Below are 22,925 nucleotides of genomic sequence, written 5' to 3'. Positions count from 1 at the left end.
GTAAACCTGCAAACATATTACTCAAAATTTTACACGTGTTTTGTTTATATCACAGAAAATCAGAGAAAAACAATGGGCAGCTCATATTCTTTTATCTATGAGCACAGATGCAATATAAAACCAGCAAACACGCCATTTGAGTATTTGATTGACTTGGATTAATATCCGAAACTCATTCAATATACTCTAACAACAGAATGGGAGATGATTTTTAATGAGTGTGGGATGCATTCTACTAATGGCTCTCTAGCAATCTGATATTGTACATTAACGTTACAGTGCCAAATGGGAGTAATATGCAATGTGATGATATCCACTTCGGCACTGATAGTGTTAATTGTCTAGTGGGTACATTAGTGATGGGTATGGTGATTCTGTAACTTGCAAGAACCAGTTATTAAATTGTACCTGGTTGTATGGTAAAAGTATTCTTCTGGGAGTTAAAGCTGTAAGAGATAATAACATGTTGCATTTAATATCTCCCTAAAACTACCATATATTCTACCTGCATTAGGCAGTCCAGTACAATGCACAGTATTGTAATACACCACATGTTGTGGATGCAGTTTTTGCCCTCAGGGAAGCAAATAACTTTTATTGTCCTATATGGACACTGCCCTCACTTTGCATACTTCAGAGTCCAAACATTTGTCCAAGACTGCACATGGGTGTGGAAAGGTGAGTGTCATATCAGAAAAGATGTATAAACATTTCAAAATACAAAATGTCCGCCCTTCCTCTTAAAGGGATACTGAACCCAATTTTTTTCTTTCATGATTCAGATAGAGCATGCAATGTTTAGCAACTTTCTGATTTACTCCTTTTATCCAATTTTCTTGCTATCTTTATATGAAAAAGCAGGACTGTAAACTTACGAGCCGGCCCATTTTTGGTTTAGACCCTGGATAGCGCTTGCTGATTGGTGTATATCATTTAGCCACCAATCGGCAAGAACAACCTAGGTGCTGAACCAAAGATGGGCCAGCTCGTAAGCTTACATTCCTGCTTTTTTAAATAGCGATACCAAGAGAACGAAGAAAAATTGATAGTAGGAGTAAATTAAAAAGTTGCTTAACATTGCATGCTCTATCTGAATCATGAAAGAAAAAATGTGGGTTCAGTATCCCTTTAACTGGCAATTATTGACATCAGCAAAAAGAGCCTGAGAAAACATTTACATACTGGACAGCTTCAAAACTGTTATAACACTAATAAGGAGTGTGTGAATAAATATGTAATCTTTTTTAACTCATGAAATTTATATTAAATCATTAACTATGAAGCTCATTGGTTGAGTTTTTTTTGTTTTAAGCAGGTCACACACAAGCCTTTTAAAATATATTTATGGGGCTAAAATAATTTCACACAGTTAAAGGGATATTCTAGTGTTAAACTAAAATGCTTGATTGCATAAAGGTATTTTATACAAATTCCTTCATTTTACTATTTGATTAACCCCTGCAAATAATCGATGTCATGTTCCTGTGCCACAGCTGGCGAGTGAATGTGACACAGGTACAATCACTGGCTGAATCCTTATCAGTGACATCATGGATTATCTAAGAGAACCACTTTCACTGTGTTTTTAGCCCTATCCTTTTAAAGGGGTTAAACACAAAGAAAAATAAGGAAAAGTGTTTAAAAATAAAACATGGTATTTTTAGACTAGAATGTCCCTTTAAGAGTAATAATTGGTTATTGGTTGTAAACTTGCAAAGGGGTTGAACACTCTAGAACAGCTATGAACTACTGATAACTAAATGAATACACCTGGTGAGCTAATGACATGAGGCATATGTTTGTAGCCAGTAGAGCATTGCTGCGCCTAAGCTTAGGCTTTTCAGAAAACGATACCAAGAGAATGAATTAAAGTTGGTAATAGAAGTAAATTGAAAATTCTTGTAAAATTGCATGCTCTGTCTCAGTGTTTCTCAACTCCAGTGCTCAAGTATCCTTAACAGGCAAGTTTTTCATGATATCTTAACCCCTAACGACCACAACGTACCCTATACATCTCTGGTCGTTAAAGGATTGTTTGTCTAGCATAGCGTGGGTCTTGCCGCAAGAGTCAAGACCACCCTATTACACCCTCCCTCCTGCTGGCGTCCTAAAAAAGCTCATTCTTGACGCTATTAAAAGAACAACTTCAACAGTAAGGGGTTAACTACAGCACAAGTGATATAATCAGCTGATCAGTAACCATGGTTACTAACCAGCTATCGCCCACCAGCTGATTATTCACTTGTGCTCTAGTTAAGATATCATAAATATCTGGCCTGTTAAGGGTACTTCGGACTGAGGTTGAAACACTGCTCTGATCTATGGAAGTTTAATTTTGACTTTCATGTACCTTTAAAGGAAATTAATTTTTGTAGATTATCCCATTAAAAAATAATTAATTTAGCTCTGACATTACAATAAAAGTAATCAAGGGCACCAGTTCAATTCACAGTCCATTTGTTTCCCAGCTAAGCAATAAATGCAATTTTAACTATTTCCTTTTTCAGTTTTCCAGAAAGATTGTGCACAGCTTCTTTTAGCGGAAAACAATTGACTTCCTAAGTCTAATAATATAAATAATATTTCACTGTATTTTTGTATAGATACATTAGCATTCAAAACACTTCAGTGCTGCTATCCCAGTTTTGCTTTCTAGAGAATTGGGGTATATGTAATATTTTCCCTATCCCCTTGTACAGCTACACAGACGAATATTTCTTTGCTAATTATTATATATTAAAAACCTGCAACACAAAACCCTTTGCATAAAAAAATACATATTTTAAAAGCATTTCAAGTTTTTTTCTTTTCTTTTTAGGAAATTGTTTTGCAGTCAAGAAGCATATCCCTAGAAAATCATATTGAATTTGTGTATCTTATCTGCTTTGCTGTGGCTAATTAGGGACATATATAAATGAGTTGTAATGATCAAAAATCACTGTGTAGAATGCTGGGGGTAGTGGTTACAGATTTTAAAGCTGTTTTAAAAGAAATCTGATAAAAAATAAAGCACACTGCATTTTTATATGCCTTATTAAACATCTTATGGTAAATTACATTTTCATTTTAATGTCCCATTAGGTTTTTAATGGTTATACTTAAAACTGTTATCTTACATTACTATTTTAAAATATAATTATATTTTATTTTTGTTGCATATTAAATTATAAATCTAGGGTGTTTTTATTCTTGGCTAAATGCTGACTAGGACCCTAGATCATAGAATGAATTATGTTTTCTTTGCTAAATGGTACTAGGATCCTAGATCATAGAATTAATTTTGTATTTATAGTGGGTTCCTATATTTCTGTTGGGGGGGGGGGTGTATAAAGGGGAATGTACCCTGGTGCTGTGCGCATACTTTGTGAAGAGATGTAGTGCTTATGTTCAGTATGACTCTGTACCATTTAGCACTATATTTAGGAACTGCAACTTAGCCAGCATCAGCAATTTGAGACTTTTCATGCATTATTAACTTTTGGTTTGCAGTCCTATAGAAGTTTAATAGTGTTTAACTTTCTGTCCGAAAACCTAATTCACAGTAACAAAACAGACTATAAAATCTGTATTACTTATTTCTAGGGACCATTCCAAGTAGGGGAGAATGAGTAAATAAAAATGTACTGTATGCAACTGCAAATTTCAGCTCTTGGTGCATAGATGTCATGGACCAGATAACACATGGTTATTTCCCCTACTTATTAATATAGTACTGGATAGAGAACATTTCTATCTATTTATTTATCTATCTATCTAACCTATCTACAGTATATCTATCAATCATCTTATATCTGTCTGTATGCATGTAAATTACATCTTTTAAATACAGTATATAGGGCTAGATAACAAGTGAATCGCTAATTTATTGCCTGCCTATGAATGGGCACGTTTATGGGCGCGCAAAAAAATAACCAGCCAGATCTTTGGCTGTTTTTCTAAAAATGCCCCAATTGCCCCCAAATTTTAGTCTAGTGTGGGTTTTGTAAATTTAAAAATATTAGCTTTTTTTTTTACTTAAAAAACTACACTAAGCTGTTTTATGGGGTGTATATGTTTTATATACATAATGATATATATTTATGTATAAAAACACATAAATATATTTTTATACACATATTTACATATATAATTAAAATCTCCTGCACGACTTACCCCCTTCGCTGGGCTAGGTTCTCAGCCATGTCTCACGGCATGAGAGCGAGGCGCCATTGGAACCTGTGGAAGCACACTCCCGTGAGTGCAATGCTTCCCTGCAATGCGAACGTGAGGTTGTGTTCGCTTTGCCCCTAACTAATAATACCAGCGCACATTTGCCTGTGCTATTATTACTGAGTTGAGCTCAAATATCACGCTCGCATATGCGATATTCTGAACTCCGCTCGTAATCTGGCCCATAGTATTTAAATAGTATGTGAAAATGAGTTTTTATGAAAGCTTCTGAAATATATAGCTGTTTGTGTATCATCTATCTATCTATACGTGTGTTAATGACAGCTTGCAAATATGTAATATTTAAATATTATTTGAAAATGAGTTTTTATGAAAGCTTATAAAATATCTGTCTGCCTGTCTATTATCTATCTAATCTATCATTCATCTGTCATCTCTCTCTCTCTCTCTCTAGATATCTATATGTGTGTTAATGACAGCTTTAAAATATGTAATATTTAAATATTATATAAACGTTAGTTTTTATTAAAGCTTATGAAATACAGCATTTATTTATAGCTTTCATTGGACCAGTAAACGTTTTTTTAATCTACCAAAACACAATTAAATAAAGTATCAGGAAATAAATGATTGAGTTTGTATGTAAATATTAAGCTGCTGGTTTTATGGTCCAATCCTCTGTATATTCTTGTCATGTAGAATAGACTGCAGCTCTTGAGGCTGAGCTCGCTGGCTAAACTGCACTTCCACTGGCTGATAGAAGATGGAGCTGCTGGCTGTGTTTCTGGAAGTTATTGTTTAAATGTCCACTAGAGGAGCTGCGCCCATCCGTGTGCCGCCTGCATCTATCCCCAGAGCAGTGAACGCTGCCTGACAGCAGGACAGGCTGAGGCACAGTGACTGTCTGTATTCTATATGAGAAACAATATATATTGCTGCTTGTAGGTGATAACGCTGTGTAACTAGACACACAGGTAAACACAAAACAGCTTGAATAAGCATTCTGTTAGCTTTACCTATATTATTATTATGTTAAAGGGATATGAGAAAACCCTCCAGAAACAAACACAAATAGTATGTGTTATACTTAAAGGGACATAGTGAAAAACAAAAATGCTCTAGTGTGTTAGAGCAATTTATTATTGCACTGTTGCTCACATATAAATTTGGGTTTATTCACTAAATATACTCGGGCTCAGCAATGCCCTACTGGGAGCAAGCTGGTGATTAGTGGCTACACACATATGCTTCTTGTGTCTCAGTAGTGGATTGCTGCTCTGGTGCTATGTTTTTAACCCTCCATGGGTTGTTTTTGCACTTTTATGTCCCTTTAACCTCTTAAGGACATATGACGGAATTTTTCCGTCATAAAACAATTGAGCAAACTGAAAGCTGTGTCCTTAAAGTGTTAATTTAAAATTAATAGAACATGTCTGATTGTGTGCTCTGTTGCTCATTGGCTGATATGGTACTGTGTTGCTCATTGGCTGATATGACAGCTCCCACTTAAAAAGCTAGTTTATTCAGCACAGGAACATCAGTTTTCAAAAAGCAAAAAATCTGTAACCTATTTTAAGCATTCTCTTTTAGATAGATTAGAAAAAATAGTATTATTACAGTTTAATTGAATAATTAGTTATATGGGATATGTTAGTGACATTGTTCTGTAAGTGGTTGGACATTCATAGTGTTCTATAATCCATGAAATTACTATTCATTTAATTTAGAACATAAGTACATTTAAAAAAGAATATATATATATATATATATATATATATATATATATATATATATCTCCAATGATTTATATTAAAGGGACAGTATACACCAATTTTCATATAAGTGCATGTAATAGACACTACTATAAAGAATAATATGCCCAGATACTTATATAAAAATCCAGTATTATACCATTTAAAAACTTACTTAGAACCTCCCAGTTTAGCTCTGTTGAAAAGGTTAGCTGGAACACCCACTGCAAGTGGTTCTATAGCAAAAAGAGCAGACACTCCCTCTTCCTCTGCATATGAAAAGATCCTTTATACAAACTGGCGCAAACTGGAGTAGGTAGATAGTCTGAAAATCAGAGCAATGTTATTTAAAAATAATCAAAACTATACATAAAAAAAAAAAACCCTGTATGGGCTATATAAAAGGATCATCTACAAAACATTTATGCAAAGAAAAATCTAGTGTATAATGTCCCTTTAAGTATAAGCAACTGCTTAGTGCTTTTTTATCACTACAGTGAAACAGACTGTTTACCATCCCTTTAAAGCTATTTCTTGTTGGGATAGTTGTAGATGGGGACTTATTAGAATGTAAATGCAGTGTTTAAACATATCTGCTCATTGGTTGTTTTATTTCTCACACTTTCTGCCTATTCTACCTTTCTCATACTGTCAGTCATTTAACCCCTTAATGACCGAGGACGTGCAGGGTACGTCCTCAAAAAAAAGGCAGTTAACGCTTGAGGACGTACCCTGCACGTCCTCGGTGTGGAAAGCAGCTGGAAGCGATCCTGTTTGCTTCCAGCTGCTTTCCGGTTATTGCAGTGATGCCTCGATATGGAGGCATCCTGCAATAACCTTTTGAAGCCATCCGATGCAGAGAGAGCCACTCTGTGGCCCTCTCTGCACCGGAGATCGGTGGCTTCCTTCGTTGGTGGGTGGGAGCAGTACCGGGAGGCGGGTGGCGGCCATCGATGGCCCTGGAGATGTGGAGGGGGGGCGGGATCGTGGGCGGGGATGCCCGGGGGCGTGCACGGACATGCGCGCGTGCACGGGAGGGCGGGGGCGGGCGCGTGCACGGGGAGGGAGCGGGTGGGAACCGCTACACTACAGAAAAAGGTTTAAAATAAATCAGTTAAAAAAAGTTAAAAAAAAAAAACGATCAATGAGGTGGTGGGGGTTTGTGGTGGTGGTGGTGGGGGGGGGGTTTGGGGAAGCTACACTACAGAAAAAAAAAAAACTAAGAAAAAAAAGCCCTTTTTTGTGCAAGCTGGGTACTGGCAGACAGCTGCCAGTACCCAAGATGGCCCCCAATAAGGCAGATGGGGAAGGTTACAGAGCTGTTTTGGGGGGGATCAGAGAGGTTGGAGGCTAAGGGGGGTCCTACACAGCAGAAGAATTTTTTTTATTTTTTTTTTAAAAACCTAAACCCCCCAAAAAGCTTTTATTTTAGTACTGGCAGACTTTCTGCCAGTACTTAAGATGGCGGGGACAATTGTGGGGTGGGGGAGGGAAGGGAGCTGTTTGGGAGGGATCAGGGGTTCTGATGTGTCAGGTGGTAGGCTGATCTCTACACTAAAGCTAAAATTAACCCTGCAAGCTCCCTACAAACTTCCTAATTAACCCCTTCACTGCTAGCCATAATACACGTGTGATGCGCAGCAGCATTTTGCGGCCTTCTAATTACCAGAAAGCAACGCCAAAGTCATATATATCTGCTATTTCTGAACAAAGGGGATCCCAGAGAAGCATTTACAACCATTTGTGCCATAATTGCACAAGCTGTTTGTAAATAATTTCAGTGAGAAACCTAAAATTGTGAAAAAGTTAACGTTTTTTTTTTTTATTTGATCGCATTTGGCGGTGAAATGGTGGCATGAAATATACCAAAATGGGCCTAGATCAATACTTTGGGTTGTCTACTACACTACACTAAAGCTAAAATTAACCATACAAGCTCCCTAATTAACCCCTGCACTGCTGGGCATAATACACGTGTGGTGCGCAGCGGCATTTAGCGGCCTTCTAATTACCAAAAATCAATGCCAAAGCCATATATGTCTGCTATTTCTGAACAAAGGGGATCCCAGAGAAGCATTTACAACCATTTGTGCCATAATTGCACAAGCTGTTTGTAAATAATTTCAGTGAGAAACCTAAAATTGTGAAAAAGTTAACGTTTTTTTTTTTATTTGATCGCATTTGGCGGTGAAATGGTGGCATGAAATATACCAAAATGGGCCTAGATCAATACTTTGGGTTGTCTACTACACTACACTAAAGCTAAAATTAACCATACAAGCTCCCTACAAGCTCCCTAATTAACCCCTGCACTGCTGGGCATAATACACGTGTGGTGCGCAGCGGCATTTAGCGGCCTTCTAATTACCAAAAAGCAATGCCAAAGCCATATATGTCTGCTATTTCTGAACAAAGGGGATCCCAGAGAAGCATTTACAACCATTTGTGCCATAATTGCACAAGCTGTTTGTAAATAATTTCAGTGAGAAACCGAAAGTTTGTGAAAAAGTGAACAATTTTTTGTATTTGATCGCATTTGGCGGTGAAATGGTGGCATGAAATATACCAAAATTGGCCTAGATCAATACTTTGGGATGTCTTCTAAAAATATATATATACATGTCAATTGATATTCAGGGATTCCTGAAAGATATTAGTGTTCCAATGTAACTAGCGCTAATTTTGAAAAAAAGTAGTTTGGAAATAGCAAAATGCTACTTGTATTTATGGCCCTATAGCTTTCAAAAAAAGCAAAGAACATGTAAATATTAGGTATTTCTAAACTCAGGACAAAATTTAGAAACTATTTAGCATGTTTTTTTTTTGGTGGTTGTAGATGTGTAACAGATTTGGGGGTCAAAGTTAAAAAAAAGTGTGTTTTTTTCCATTTTTTTCCTCATATTTTATAAAAATTTTTATAGTAAATTATAAGATATGATGAAAATAATGGTATTTTTAGAAAGTTAATTTAATGTCGAGAAAAATGGTATATAATATGTGTGGGTACAGTAAATGAGTAAGAGGGAAATTACAGCTAAACACAAACACAGCAAAAATGTAAAAATAGCCTTGGTCCCAAACGGACAGAAAATGGAAAAGTGCTGTGGTCATTAAGGGGTTAAACATCAATATTCCTCTTGATGTGGAGTGCAAGACTATATGAGCGCCAAGATGGCAGTATTAAATGTGGAGTAGAATAACATATCAGCTCTACAGATCTCTGCTGGAGAAAAAACAATAGTATGGTATCGTGAGTAGTAACTTTACCATTGAAGTTGTGTCCAGTAGTCCCTGTAATATCCTTCAGTGCTATGGGCAGGGGCATGTTTCAGAAATACATGTCAGAGAACTGAAGCTGTAACGTATTTCACAAGGTGCAATCAGTACTTATCAGAGGTACCTGCATAGATATTTAAATGGATGTGAAACAGTTCTCTTGGTAAAACAATATGTTAAAATCAAAATAATCATACAAAAATAAAATCGTTTTATGTTATTAATGACTTGGTTGACAGAGAAAACCTGTACCGATGATAAGTCATAAGTAATGTAAATATTCACCACTTGTTATCCAGTTTCAGCATAATAGCTATTATAGGTTTCTTCATAGAAAACAATCTTCTTCATAGAAAACACTTAGCACATCCAGTTCATGATAATAAAACATAGCTTTTATTTAAAAACTTGAAAAATAAAAGTGTACAGACCTGGATGGTGTTCTATTAGTTGTACCTTGTACAATAATAAATACCTCCGACCCTCAGTGATGCGTCACTAGACGTGTTTCGCCGTAGCTTTAGTCACTATTGATAAATCTACGGCGAAACGCGTCTAGTGATGCATCACTGAGGGTCGGAGGTACTTATTATTGTACAAGGTACAACTAATAGAACACAATCCATGTCTGTACACTTTTATTTTTCAAGTTTTTAAATAAAAGCTATGTTTTATTATCACAAACTGGATGTGCTAAGTGTTTTCTATGAAGAAGATTGTTTTCTATGAAGAAACCTGTAATAGCTATTATGCTGAAACTGTATAACAAGTGGTGAATATTTACATTACTTATGACTTGTCATCAGTCCATTTTTTTTTTATGTCAACCATATACTTAATGCATATATACGCCTACATTTGAACTGTTTGTTATTTGATAACACACACCTGCAGCTTTTTGAAACAAGTAGTGATTTTGGTTATCGTAAATTGTGCTAATTTTAAGGGTTAAGCACGGGCGTGTTGCATATACAGCTGCATCAGAGAGTTTCTGGATATTGTCATTAATGACTTGGAGCAAGGATTAAATAGTGACATCTCTATTTTTGCAGACGATACAAAGTTGTATAAGGTAATAGCAAGATGAACTTGCGTTGCAAGGGGATCTGGAAAAATTAGAAGTATGGACATGTAAATGGAAAATGAGATTTAATACGAAAAAATGCAAGGTTCTACATTTTGAAAGTAAAAATAAGCAGGCAATGTATTATTTAAATGAGATAAGACTTAGCCAACCAGAGGAGGAAATGGATTTGGGAGTAGTAATTGATAACAAGCTACAGATGTATGCACAATGCAGGGCAGCGGCTTCTAAGGCTAATAAGATACTAGCATGTATTAAAAGAGGTATTGATTCAAGAGAGGAAAGCATAATTATTTCACTATATAAATCCCTGGTAAGACCTCACCTTGAGTATGTAGTGCAGTTCTGGGACCGATCGCAAAAAAAGATATTGCAGAACTAGAAAAAGTTCAGAGAAGGGCCACAAAGCTAATAAGGGGAAAGGATAATTTAAGCTATGAGGAGAGGCTAGCCAAACTGGGTCTGTTTTTTCTAGAAAAAAGGCGCTTGAGAGGTGACATGATTACTTTATATAAATATATTCAAGGCTCAAATACAAAGATGGCAGAAGCTCTGTTTATTCCAAGAAAATTGTTTGTGACAAGAGGTCACAATTTAAGGTTGGAGGAAAGTAGATTTTATCTCCTGCAATGGAAACGTTTTTTTTCACTGTAAGAGCAATAAAATTGTGGAACTCATTACCAAAGGAGGTAGTGGATGCCAATACCCTTAATATATTTAAAAAATGTTTGGATACATTTCTGAGTAGAAACAAAATCCACGGATATGATTGTTTGTATTAAATGGGTCACCTTTTAGTGGGATTAATTTAAGCTCAATTTAAGCTTTTTGTAAGTATATTAGATTTGTATAGGTTGAACTCGATGGACTTCGGTCTTTTTTCAACCTCATCTACTATGTTACTATGTTTAAAAAGAAAAAAACAGCAAACAACTTATTATTATATATATATATTTGCAAACGGAGCATTTAGACATTCTCATTGTTACCACTGCCTCTAGGGAGATAAGGAAGCTGATTAGAGAACTTAAGATTTATGCACCAAAAGTCCTTTACTGAGCATGGGCAAGAAACGGACTGTAGCTATTGTAGGTGTCTCCTAGCAACCACTTCAAAGGCTAAGCTACTCCCTTTGCCTTCCTGTAGAGACCTGTAAAAGGAAGTAATGGACTTGCTATTAGTGCCCTCATTACATTCATATTACAAGTGGGGAGCAATCTAAAAAAACTTTGAAAAACAGTGCTTTTCAAGACCTGAAGTAAATCATTATTATTTATAGTATAGCACACACCTACTTGAAAAACTCCACTCCTTGTGCACCTTCTGCGAACCATTGGCTTAGCACTTAAAGGGACATTATACACTAGATTTATCTTTGCATACATTTTTTGTAGATGATCCATTTATAATGCTTAACTGGGTGTGTTTTTGTAAATATGTTTAGTTTTGCTTATTTTTAAATAACATTGTGCTGATCTTCAGGCTCCTAACCAAACCCCAAAGTTTTAGATATATACCGATGTATACAGACTTTAGACTGCTTCTGATTGTATAATGGGTCTTTTCATATGCAGGGAAGGGGGGGATCTGCTATCAGCCCCTTTCAGTGGGTGTCGCAGGCTTATCTCATTATCAGTGTTACATTTTGAGCTTCTAAGTAAGTTTTTAAAACATTTACGCTGGATTTTTATATCAGTATCTGTGCATATTATTCTTTAAAATAGTGTCTATTACATGCAGTTATATGAAAATTGGTGTATACTGCCCCTTTAAGCCATATCCAACATGCCCACATAGAAGTTATATGAGGGATTTAGTGCACCCATGGTATCCGGCCTGCTGATATTATCTTGCCTTAAAATAATTTTAGACTTACGAATATGAGCGCAAAAATAGAAGCACCATTGATTGTGCTTAAGCAATGTTAAAGCACAATAGCGCTAATATTTGTGCACTCCGCTTGTAATATAGGCCAAAATGTGTTTCTTAGTGTGGTCTCAAAACAGAAATCATTTGATTTGTAGCAAACAGTATTTTGCATAAATGCAAGTGTGTTTTTAATGCTAAAGCCAGTGTTTTTGACATCTGACAACAATTTACAACCCACTAGCACAACACTAACCCAAGGGTTTTGGTATCCTTTATATTATGAACAATGGGGTCTGGTCAAACTCACAAGACATTCTGTAAGCTGTGCATGGCAAGGGGCTATACACTAATGTTGGTTAAAGGGACAGTCAAGTTAAAAAAAAACCGTTCATGTTTCAAATAGGGCATGTAATTTTAAACAACTTTCCAATGTACTTTTATCACCAATTTTGCTTTGTTCTCTTGGTATTCTTAGTTGAAAGCTAAACCTAGGAAGGCTCATGTGATTATTTCTAAGCTCTTGAAGGTCGCCTCTTATCACATGCTTTTTTATTTGCTTTTCACAACAGGGGAGAGCTAGTTCATGTCAGCCATATAGATAACATTGTGATCACGCACATAGCTTGTGGCAGACACTGCACTAATTGGCTAAAATGAAAGTCAATAGATAATAAATCAAATGTCATGTGATCAGGGGACTGTCAGAAGATGCTTAGATACAAGTTAATCACAGAGGAAAAAAGTGTATTAATATAACAGTGTTGGTTATCCAAAACTGGGGAATGGGTAATAAAGGGATTATTTATCTTTTTAAACGACAAAAAGTATGGTGTTGACTGTCCCTTTAATCATGAAGAGTAGATAAAAATGTGTATTTGCAAAACTTCTGTCTAATGAAGAGTCCTTAGGGGATATGCAAATAAGCTTCCAGAAAACACTGGACTTACCTGGATCTTAATCAAATTTTCTATAAGATGTGGGTAGTCTGATTCCTGCTTGTGTGACTAATTGAGTTACCTTTGTGTTTTATAGTCCTTTTGTGTATACATTTTGCTGTCTAGGTTTAGAAAGTTTGAACATATTTGAATAAATCCTCAGTGACTTTATCTTTTCAGGGTTATATTTCTGCCAGACGTTCTGTATTTAAAGGGACAGTATACTGTAAAATAGTTTTCCCTTAATGTGTTTACAATTGCTTTTTTTAACAACTGCAGAGTAAAAAATGTATGAAAATTAGCTTTTTAAGGTTTATTTCTGTATATTAAAGCTCTGATTTTGTGTTTTGAAGCCACAGCCTAATAAAATAGGTTGAGCTTGTAGGTATAATCAGATCTCATTACTGTATCACATTGTGCACATATACCTGCTTCTTTATCTTATATCTGTCCTTAAAACAATCACCAATACTTTGAGAGAACAATGGAAAATCAACATTTTATTACCTTATGTCTGCTTTATCACACTGGGAGTGTAATTTCTTCTGCTGGCTGTGTTTACAAAGCTTATCTATAGCTGGTACGCGCGGCCACAAACTTTCAGAATAGGTGGGGATACCACATGCTAAATTAACAATTTCAAATGCCAATATAAGGGTAAAGGAGCTACTTGTAAACAATTTAATACACTCCAGCAGGTAAAGTGGATCATTGGGAACAAATTAAAGGGCAGAAAATTTTTGAGTAAACTGTCCCTTTAAAGTGACCGTAAACTTGTCCCCTGTCCACCCGGAATCGCGTCTCTGCATTTTTCATTGCACATTGCAGCTAGTGGGCAACGCTGCCCCCTGCTCGCACTCAGCCAATCGCCCGTGAGCAGGGGCTGTCAATCTCTATGGTCAGAAAAGTCCAGGGGGATTGAGATACGCCACATAACAGGTGGCAAAGTGGCTTAAAGGGACACTGAACCCAAATTTTTTCTTTTGTGATTCAGATAGAGCATGTAATTTTAAGCAACTTTGTAATTTACTCCTATTATCATTTTTTCTTTGTTCTCTTGCTATCTTTATTTAAAAAGAATGCATCTAAGCTTTTTTTCTTTCTTCAGAACTCTGGACAGCATTTTTTTTATTGATGAATGAATTTATCCACCAATCAGCAAGAACAACCCAGGTTGTTCACAAAAAAATGGGCCGGCATCTAAACTTACATTCTTGCATTTCAAATAAAGATACCAAGAGAATGAAGACAATTTGATAATAGGAGTAAATTAGAAAGTTGCTTAAAATTGCATGCTCTATCTGAATCATTAAAGGATTCAGTGTCCCTTTAAGAAGCAGTGGTCTGACGAATCCTTTGGTAAATCCGGCCCAAAAAGTATTAGTCATGTTTCTTGCTGTATTAAGCTCTAAAAATTATTTTTTTAAGTTAAAGCTGTTTATTTTGTTTGATTTTGAAGCAAACAAGAGGTGAATGTCTGTGCCGTCAATTGCTCACTGGCTGGTAAGTAGAACTTGCCTCACAAGCACAAATTATGATGATGATAATAATAATCATAATAATAATAATAATAATAATACATCCATAGTACCGAAATATCCATTTTACAAAATGAACAAAGGAATAAATAAAATAACACTGTAATACATTTTAAAATTACCTCTTTTAGATGCAAGAAAAACCATTTACTTTGTGTCGCTTTAGTTGGCAGCAGGTTTCTCATCCTTTAACATGCTACAAAATGATTGCCTAAATCAGTTCCGGTTTCTGATTGGTCACAGCAAAGGTGACCAGATAAATAGGCTTTATTCTCTTGTTATTCTTTTTATGATAATTCTACCAGACAGCCTTACTTGGTTACATTTTCCTTTCTATTTCACAAGCTTTTCTAGATTCAGTTAGAAATCAGAGGGGTCTCAAGTGAGAACAATAATGCTTTTGTTAACAAATATGCCATGTATGATGTCAGCAGCAATGCCCCTGTGAGAAGGGTGGGAGCACATAGCTTATAGAATGGAAGTCGGAATTAAACTTTCATTATTCAGATAGAGTTTTCAAACCTTTCCTTAGGCCTCCCGAACAGGTCATATTTTAAGGAAATCTGAACTAGAGCACTGGTGAAATAATGAGCTGCTTAGTAAACATGCGGCTAGATTTAGAGTTCTGCGGCCAAAGGGGTGCGTTAGCTACGCGTGTATTTTTTTCCCCGCACCTTTTAAATACTGCTGGTATTTAGAGTTCACAGAAGGGCTGCGTTAGGCTCCAAAAAGGGAGCGTACAGGCATATTTACCGCCACTGCAACTCTAAATACCAGCGGTGCTTACGGACGCGGCCAGCTTCAAAAACGTGCTCGAGCACGATTCCCCCATAGGAAACAATGTGGCAGTTTGAGCTGAAAAAAAACCTAACACCTGCAAAAAAGCAGCGTTCAGCTCCTAACGCAGCCCCATTGTTTCCTATGGGAAAACACTTCCTATGTCTGCACCTAACACCCTAACATGTACCCCGAGTCTAAACACCCCTAACCTTACACTTATTAACCCCTAATCTGCCACCCCCGCTATCGCTGACCCCTGCATATTTTTTTAACCCCTAATCTGCCGCTCCGTACACCGCCGACCCCTATATTATATTTATTAACCCCTAATCTGCCGCCCCCAACGTCGCCGCCACCTACCTACACTTATTAACCCCCAATCTGCCGACCGGACCTCACCGCTACTATAATAAATGTATTTACCCCTAAAGCTAAGTCTAAACCTAACCCTAACACCCCCCTAAGTTAAATATAATGTTAATCTAACGAAATGAAATAAATCTTATTCAATAAATTAATCCTATTTATAAATCCAATCAGCCAATTAGATTGAGCTTGCATTCTATTGGCTGTTCCGATCAGCCAATAGAATGCGAGCTCAATCTGATTGGCTGATTGGATCAGCCAATCGGATTGAACTTGAATCTGATTGGCTGATTCAATCAGCCAATCAGATTTTTCCTACCTTAATTCCGATTGGGTGATAGAATCCTATCAGCCAATCGGAATTCGAGGGAAGCCATCTTGGATGACGACCCTTAAAGGAACCTTCATTTGTCGTTAGTCCGTCGTTGAAGAAGGATGGCTCCGCGTCGGCTGCTTGAAGATGGAACTGCTCCGCGCCGGATGGAAGAAGATAGAAGATGCCGCTTGGATGAAGATGTCTGCCCGTCCGGATGTCCTCTTCTGCCCGGATAGGAGGAAGACTTTGGACCCTCTGGAAGAGCTCTTCTTGCCGGATACGATGAAGACTTCGGACCCTCTTCTGGACGGATTGGTGATACCCGGTGTGGTGAAGACAAGGTAGGGAGATCTTCAGGGGCTTAGTGTTAGGTTTATTTAAGGGGGGTTTGGGTTAGATTAGGGGTATGTGGGTGGTGGGTTGTAATGTTGGGGGGGGGTATTGTATGTTTTTTTTTACAGGCAAAAGAGCAGAATTCTTTGGAGCATGCCCCGCAAAAGGCCCTTTTAAGGGCTGGTAAGGTTAAAGAGCTTTACAATTTTTACTTTAGAATAGGGTAGGGCATTTTTTTATTTTGGGGGCTTTGTTATTTTTTTACGGGGTTTAGAGTAGGTGTAATTAGTTTAAAATTCTTGTAATCTTTTTTTATTTTTTGTAATTTAGTGGGTTTTTTTTTGTAATTTAGTGTTTGTTTGTTTTTGTAATTTAGTTTAGTTGATTTAATTGTAGATAATTGTAGATAGTTTATTTAATTTATTTATTGATTGTGTAGTGTTAGGTTTAATTGTAACTTAGGTTAGGATTTACTTTACAGGTAATTTTGTAATTATTTTAACTAGGTAGCTATTAAATAGTTATTAACTATTTAATAGCTATTTTACCTGGTTAAAATAAATACAAAGTTGCCTGTAAAATAAATATAAATCCTAAAATAGCTACAATATAATTATTATTTATATTGTAGCTATATTAGGGTTTATTTTACAGGTAAGTATTTAGCTTTAAATAGGATAATTTATTTAATAAGATTTATTTTATTTTGTTAGATTAAAATTATATTTAATTTAGGGGGGTGTTAGGGTTAGGTTTAGACTTAGCTTTAGGGGTTAATACATTTATTATAGTAGCGGTGAGGTCCGGTCGGCAGATTAGGGGTTAATAATTGTAGGTAGGTAGCGGCGACATTGGGGGGGCAGATTAGGGGTTAATAAATATAATATAGGGGTCGGCGATGTTAGGGGCAGCAGATTAGGGGTACATAGGGATAATGTAGGTGGCGGCGGTGTGCGGTCGGCAGATTAGGGGTTAAAAAAATTTAATAGAGTGGCGGCGATTTGGGGGGGCCTCGGTTTAGGAGTACATAGGTAGTTTATGGGTGTTAGTGTACTTTAGAGCACAGTAGTTGAGAGCTTTATAAACCGGCGTTAGCCCAGAAAGCTCTTAACTCCTGGCTTTTCTCTGCAGCTGGAGTCTTGTTGTTAGATTTCTAACGCTCACTTCAGCCAAGACTCTAAATACCAGCGTTAGAAAGATCCCATTGAAAAGATAGGATACGCAATTGGCGTAGGGGGATCTGCGGTATGGAAAAGTCGCGGCTGGAAAGTGAGCGTTAGACCCTTTCCTGACTGACTCTAAATACCAGCGGGTGGTAAAAACCAGCGTTAGGACCCCCTAACACTGGTTTTGACGGCTAACACAGAACTCTAAATCTAGGCGATGGTTATTTTACCTGCTCTCATCCAAGGTAATCCTGAAAATCTGGCCTGTTTGGGAGGCATGAGGACAGTTTTGAAAACCAGTGAGATAGAGAATACAATTTAACTAAAAACAATTTTAACTTTACTTGTATTATAAAAAAATGTATTGCTAGGAAATGTAGTTACTTTCAACAAAAGGATTCCAAGGAAGGCTCATGAGTAATACACCCTTTTGCAAGCACTGCTGCCATAAATTGTGCAATTTACGTGCACTCTCCTAAGACTACCTAAATATGTTCTTGTGGAAAGGAAATATGTTTTAACAAATGATAGCATGAGGTAAATCTGATAACAGAACTAAACTGGATTTTTTTATTGTAAAGTAGGAATAATTAAAGTTTCATTTTGAGTTTTAATTTGACTTCCTTGCCCCTTTAAGGCCTTGATTTGATTTTTTTTTTTTGTCTGTTTATATTGGCTTTTGTGTGTCTGGTTTTAATAAAAGTTATTTGTTTTATAATTTAAACTTGGATTATTGATAGCAAAAAATAATAACCTCCCTGTCTTCTGACTTCCAATTTTGAGGCAAAATGAGCAACTTTTATTGTAACCAGATCTGACATTTTTGGGTTACCAAGTGCAAATCTAAAGAGCTTATATTTTGTTATTTCACAAGTAAAAGCAATTTTTTTAAATAAGTTCTATCTAGCTCTTTGAACTGTATGAGTAACAGCCTAAATGTTATTGTTTTTGTTTTAAGCTCATCTAACTTCACATACCATCAAGTTTCATTATGATACAGTATTTTAAGTGCTACATTTAGTACTTTGCAAAAAGAATAAAAATAAAATGTTTTAATTCAGTTTGCATATTGCATGCTATAATTGTGTTATCACCTTGACACAGGAGTTGCGTTATTTTAGCATTGTCTAAAATGTTGCTGTGTCAGTTCATTTCAGAATGCTTAAAGAGGCATAAAACCATTTTTTTTCATAAGATGATGAGAGTCCATAGGTGTCCATAACAGGTGGGATATATTTCCTGCCACTAGGAGGAGGTCAAGAACCCTCACAAGAGCTTTAATCCCTCCCACTAGGAGGAGGTCAAGAACCCTCACAAGAGCTGTAATCCCTCCCACTTCCTCTCCCTGCCCCGTTTTGTTCTTGGCCTCTGAGTAGAGAGGTGCTCTGCAAGCAATATTTTATTATTTTTTATCTAGGAGCCCAGATCTGACTTGAGTCCCAGTACCCCTCTTCCATCTTTGCTCAGAGAAGACTTCAGGATATCTTCTACAAGATTCTGAGTGAAGCAAGGGTAAAGGAATACCTAAGTTACGGCATGTCAGTACCCTCACAGTTAAATCTCTCTGCCATAATTGCGCTCAGGCTTTGTGGGGACCCTGTCCCTTAGCGTCCACATGAGGGGTTGGTGGTATATCCACAAGTTTCCTCTGCAGTATATTGACTTGCACTGGATGAGCTCTCTACTGGATCAACATTATATGAGGGAGAAAGGTCTCAGCAAGCTGGTAAGATAAAATGGAGGGGTGCTACAGTCCAGGTAAGTGACTCAGACACTAAACACAGCCCAGGAACTATCCCTAGTACTCTACTTATATAGGTGCTACATAGTTGGGGGTTCACAGCCTTTACACATAATGTTAAACCTATGTGTTTTTGACTTGGGTTCACCTTTTTTCTTCTCAAACCTAAAAAGCTTCACTGTCTCTTTAAGAAAACCGCTAACTGCCTTATGTAGTTAGCCGTTCAGCTCACTGTGGATGCAGCTACGTGGGGACAGAAGGGAAATTATTCACTTTTGCATGTAAATTGTGTTTTATTTATTTTTTACTCGCAGGCTTTGACCTGCTTATCATTCCGGAGTTAAGCTCCACCCCCACCCTCCTTTGGAGTGCCTTTCTCTCTCCCCCACCGGATCAGTTGCTGGCTGAAATTTACTCAGAGACTCTCTGCAGGCTTTTTAAGATATCTGGGCTCAGTTTTGAACACTTTCTCAGCCCAGGAGGTGGATAAGTACCATCATAGGTGCTGCTGAGAGGGTGGGTAGTTTTTGTTGTTTTTTTTCTAGTTTTTCTGAGGGTAAATCATTTTTTTCTGACTTCTCGGGTTCTGAGGTGTTTTTATAGACTGTTTGTTGTATTTTGGGTAAATAATCTTTTTAAAGTTTTAAAATCTATATTTCTTTATTTACATTTAAATTCAATTTTGCTTATTAGTCAAGTCTGTACTCTAATCTAATATAAATCAAATCTAATATAAAAATCAAATCATTAATCCAGCATGCAACGACCCTCTTGCCAGCCACTCCAGAGGCCCACTCAAGTCTCTGATTCATCAAAAAATCTCCACAATGAGTAGCAGCAAAAATAGTGTTTATTGTATCAACACAACAATATCAGCAACCATCTAATATGACAGACCAATTGGAAGAGACCCCCAAGGAACATACTGCAGCCCAAGAACTTACTGCATTCCATTATCCCTATTGCGCAAAACTGTTCCAGTTGACAAAATTAACCAGTTGTGTGCAAATTGAGTCCCACATTTCCAATTCACAACCCATAATCCTGACAGTATGGCACCTGGCAGACATTTAATGCCCATCCCTATTTATGTGGCTCAGGGGTATTCCACTGACTTTTCTCCAGAGTTTAAAACAAGTCTTCAAAAGACTATGACAGAGTTTTTAGTGGCTATCCCCAAACCAAGTAAGTTTAAGTGAAAATCAGGAGGTTTACCTCACACCACATGTAACACGCAGGCCCTATTGCCCAGGCTCAGTTACCACCTAGCTTACAAAGCTCTGACTCGGCTGAATATCTTTCTGAGGGTTCTGATGGTAAAATCTCCTCTGAGGACCCTGATCCAATAAATGAGCCTGATACTGATTCCATGTTTAGATTTAAAGTGGACCATATCCGCTTCCTGTTTTAAGGATGTTTTGAATACCTTAGAACTATCAGAACTGAATCCAGAGGATTTCAAGCCTATAAATAAGTTGAATCAGGTTTTTAAAGCTCCGCCCAAAGTGCCTAAGGCCTTTGAAGCACCAGACTTGGTTACAGAATATATAGCCAAGGGATGGAAGGAGCCAGGCATTCCTTATGCACCTTCTAACACGTTCAAAAGATTATATCCACTTTCAGAAAGAATTTAACAGCCTGGGAAGTAGTCCCTATGGTTAATCAAGCTATTTCCACCTTAGCTAGACACACTACTATTCTTATAGAGTATAGTTCTTCGTTTAGAGATCCAATAGACCGCAAATCGGAGTCCTTGCTTAGGAAATTATTTTCCCAATCCGCTCTTCATCTTAAACCTTCTGGTGTGATTCTCTTTTTCAGATGGTTTTTGATAACAACTGTATTAAAGTCCTTAAGATGCATAATGTATTTTATTTGTGATTCAGTCATGATGTCAAGAATATGTCCATTGCTGTTTTATTAAGGAGAGCCTTATAACTTAATTCTTGGTCAGCTGATATGGCTATTATCAGTCCTTTTTGAAGGAAATATGCTTTTTGGATTGGAATTGGATTATATTATTAAAACGGTCACTGGGGGAAAAGGGGCTTTTCTACCTCAGGACATAAAGTCTAAGGGGAAGTACAAACTAAAAAATTGTTTTAGTTAATTTCACTTCCATAGAGATCAGAAGTCCCCATAAAACCAGAAGTCTGAATCCTGCAAAACTCTCTGGAAGCCAGGTTCTTCTTGGTCTAAGAACAAACAGACCAAAAAACACAATTTAAATCATAAATCTGCATGAAGGGACGGCCCTCTGTCCAGAAGATCTTCTGGTAGGGGATGGATTGATTTGGTTTCAGAAGGCCTGGTCTCAATCAGTTCAGGATCCCTGGGTTCTCAATATTATATCTGAGGGATATTGCATAGGCTTTCTCACCAGACCTCAATGGGAATGGTTTCATCTGTCAGATGTTCCAAATGATCCTTTAAAGGCGGCTGCCTTTGTTCAATGTGTTCAAGACTTAGAGGACAACCTGTTCTAATCTCTGAACAGGGACAGGGTTTCCATTCCAACCTCTTTATTCTCCCAAAAAGGAAGGCACCTACCGTTCTATCCTGGATCTAAAGATTCTGAACAAATTGGAAACGATCCGTACGATTTTGCCTCTAGTTCAGGAAATATAGCCCACATGTTATAGACTCTCTTCATCTCGAAAGAAAGACATTTATTGGTAAGTATAAATTCTGTTTTATTTTTCTTTTAAAGATTCATACAGAGCATATGATTTTGAGGTGTTTTCCATTTTACTTCTGTTATCAAGTTTGCTTCATCCTCTTGGTATCCTTTGTTAAAGGAGCAGCAATGTGCTACTGGGAGCTAGCTGAATACATTGGTTGAGCCAATGACAACTGGCATAAATGTGCAGCCACCAATCAGCAGTTAGCTCCCAGTAGTGCATTGCAGCTCTTGAGTCTACCTAAATAGGCTTTTGAACAAACCAACAGAACAAACCAAATTTGATAACAGAAGTAAATTGGAAAGTTATTTAAAATGTCAGGCATTTATATGAGTCATGAACGTTTAAAGGGACAGTCTACTCCAGAATGTTTCTTGTGTAAAAAGATAGATAATCCCTTTATTACTCATTCCCCAGTTTTGGATAGCTAACATATTTATATTAATATACTTTTTATCTCTGATTACCTTGTATCTAAACCTCTGCAGACTGCCCCTTATTTCGGTTCTTTTGACAGACTTGCATTTTAGCCAATCAATGCTGACTCATAAATAACTCCACAGAAGTGAGCATGGTGTTGTATATATTGCACACATGAACTAGCACTATCTAGCTGTGAAAAACGGTCTAAATGCACTGAGATGAGAGGTGGCCTCCAAGGGCTTAGAAATTAGCATATGAGCCTACCTGGGTTTAGATTTCAACAAAGAATACAAAGAGAACAAAGTAAATTATATGATAAAAGTAAATTGGAAAGTTTTTTAAAATTGCATATTCTTTCTGAATCATGAAGATTTTGACTTTACTGTTGCTTTAATTTTGACTTTACTGTCTTTTTAAAAGGACAAAGAAGTAAAAATTTAACTTTAAAGGGATACTAAACCCAATTTTTTTCTTTCATGATTCGGATAGAGCATGC

The 22,925-nt window shown here is 36.9% G+C and overlaps 1 protein-coding gene across 4 annotated transcripts in view; it reads right to left on the bottom strand.

Moving 5' to 3' along the window:
* PCDH1 (protocadherin 1) overlaps nt 1–9,319 on the bottom strand; it is a 282,736-nt gene extending 273,417 nt beyond the window's left edge. For 3 of the 4 annotated variants that reach the window (XM_053718621.1, XM_053718622.1, XM_053718627.1), the window contains exon 1: nt 9,189–9,306. In XM_053718621.1, the coding sequence (XP_053574596.1) occupies nt 9,189–9,246 (58 nt within the window). In that variant the 5' untranslated portion in view covers nt 9,247–9,306. Of the gene's footprint in view, nt 1–6,096; nt 6,247–9,188 lie in introns of all 4 variants that reach the window. The other variant, XM_053718625.1, reaches the window with a different exon arrangement.
* Between the last annotated feature and the right edge of the window lie 13,606 nt (nt 9,320–22,925).

Source organism: Bombina bombina, chromosome 6 (genome assembly GCF_027579735.1).
Source record: "Bombina bombina isolate aBomBom1 chromosome 6, aBomBom1.pri, whole genome shotgun sequence".
Classification (NCBI taxonomy): Eukaryota; Metazoa; Chordata; class Amphibia; order Anura; family Bombinatoridae; genus Bombina; species Bombina bombina.
Note: the sequence above shows the minus strand (reverse complement) of the source record. Positions and strands in the feature narration are given on the sequence as shown.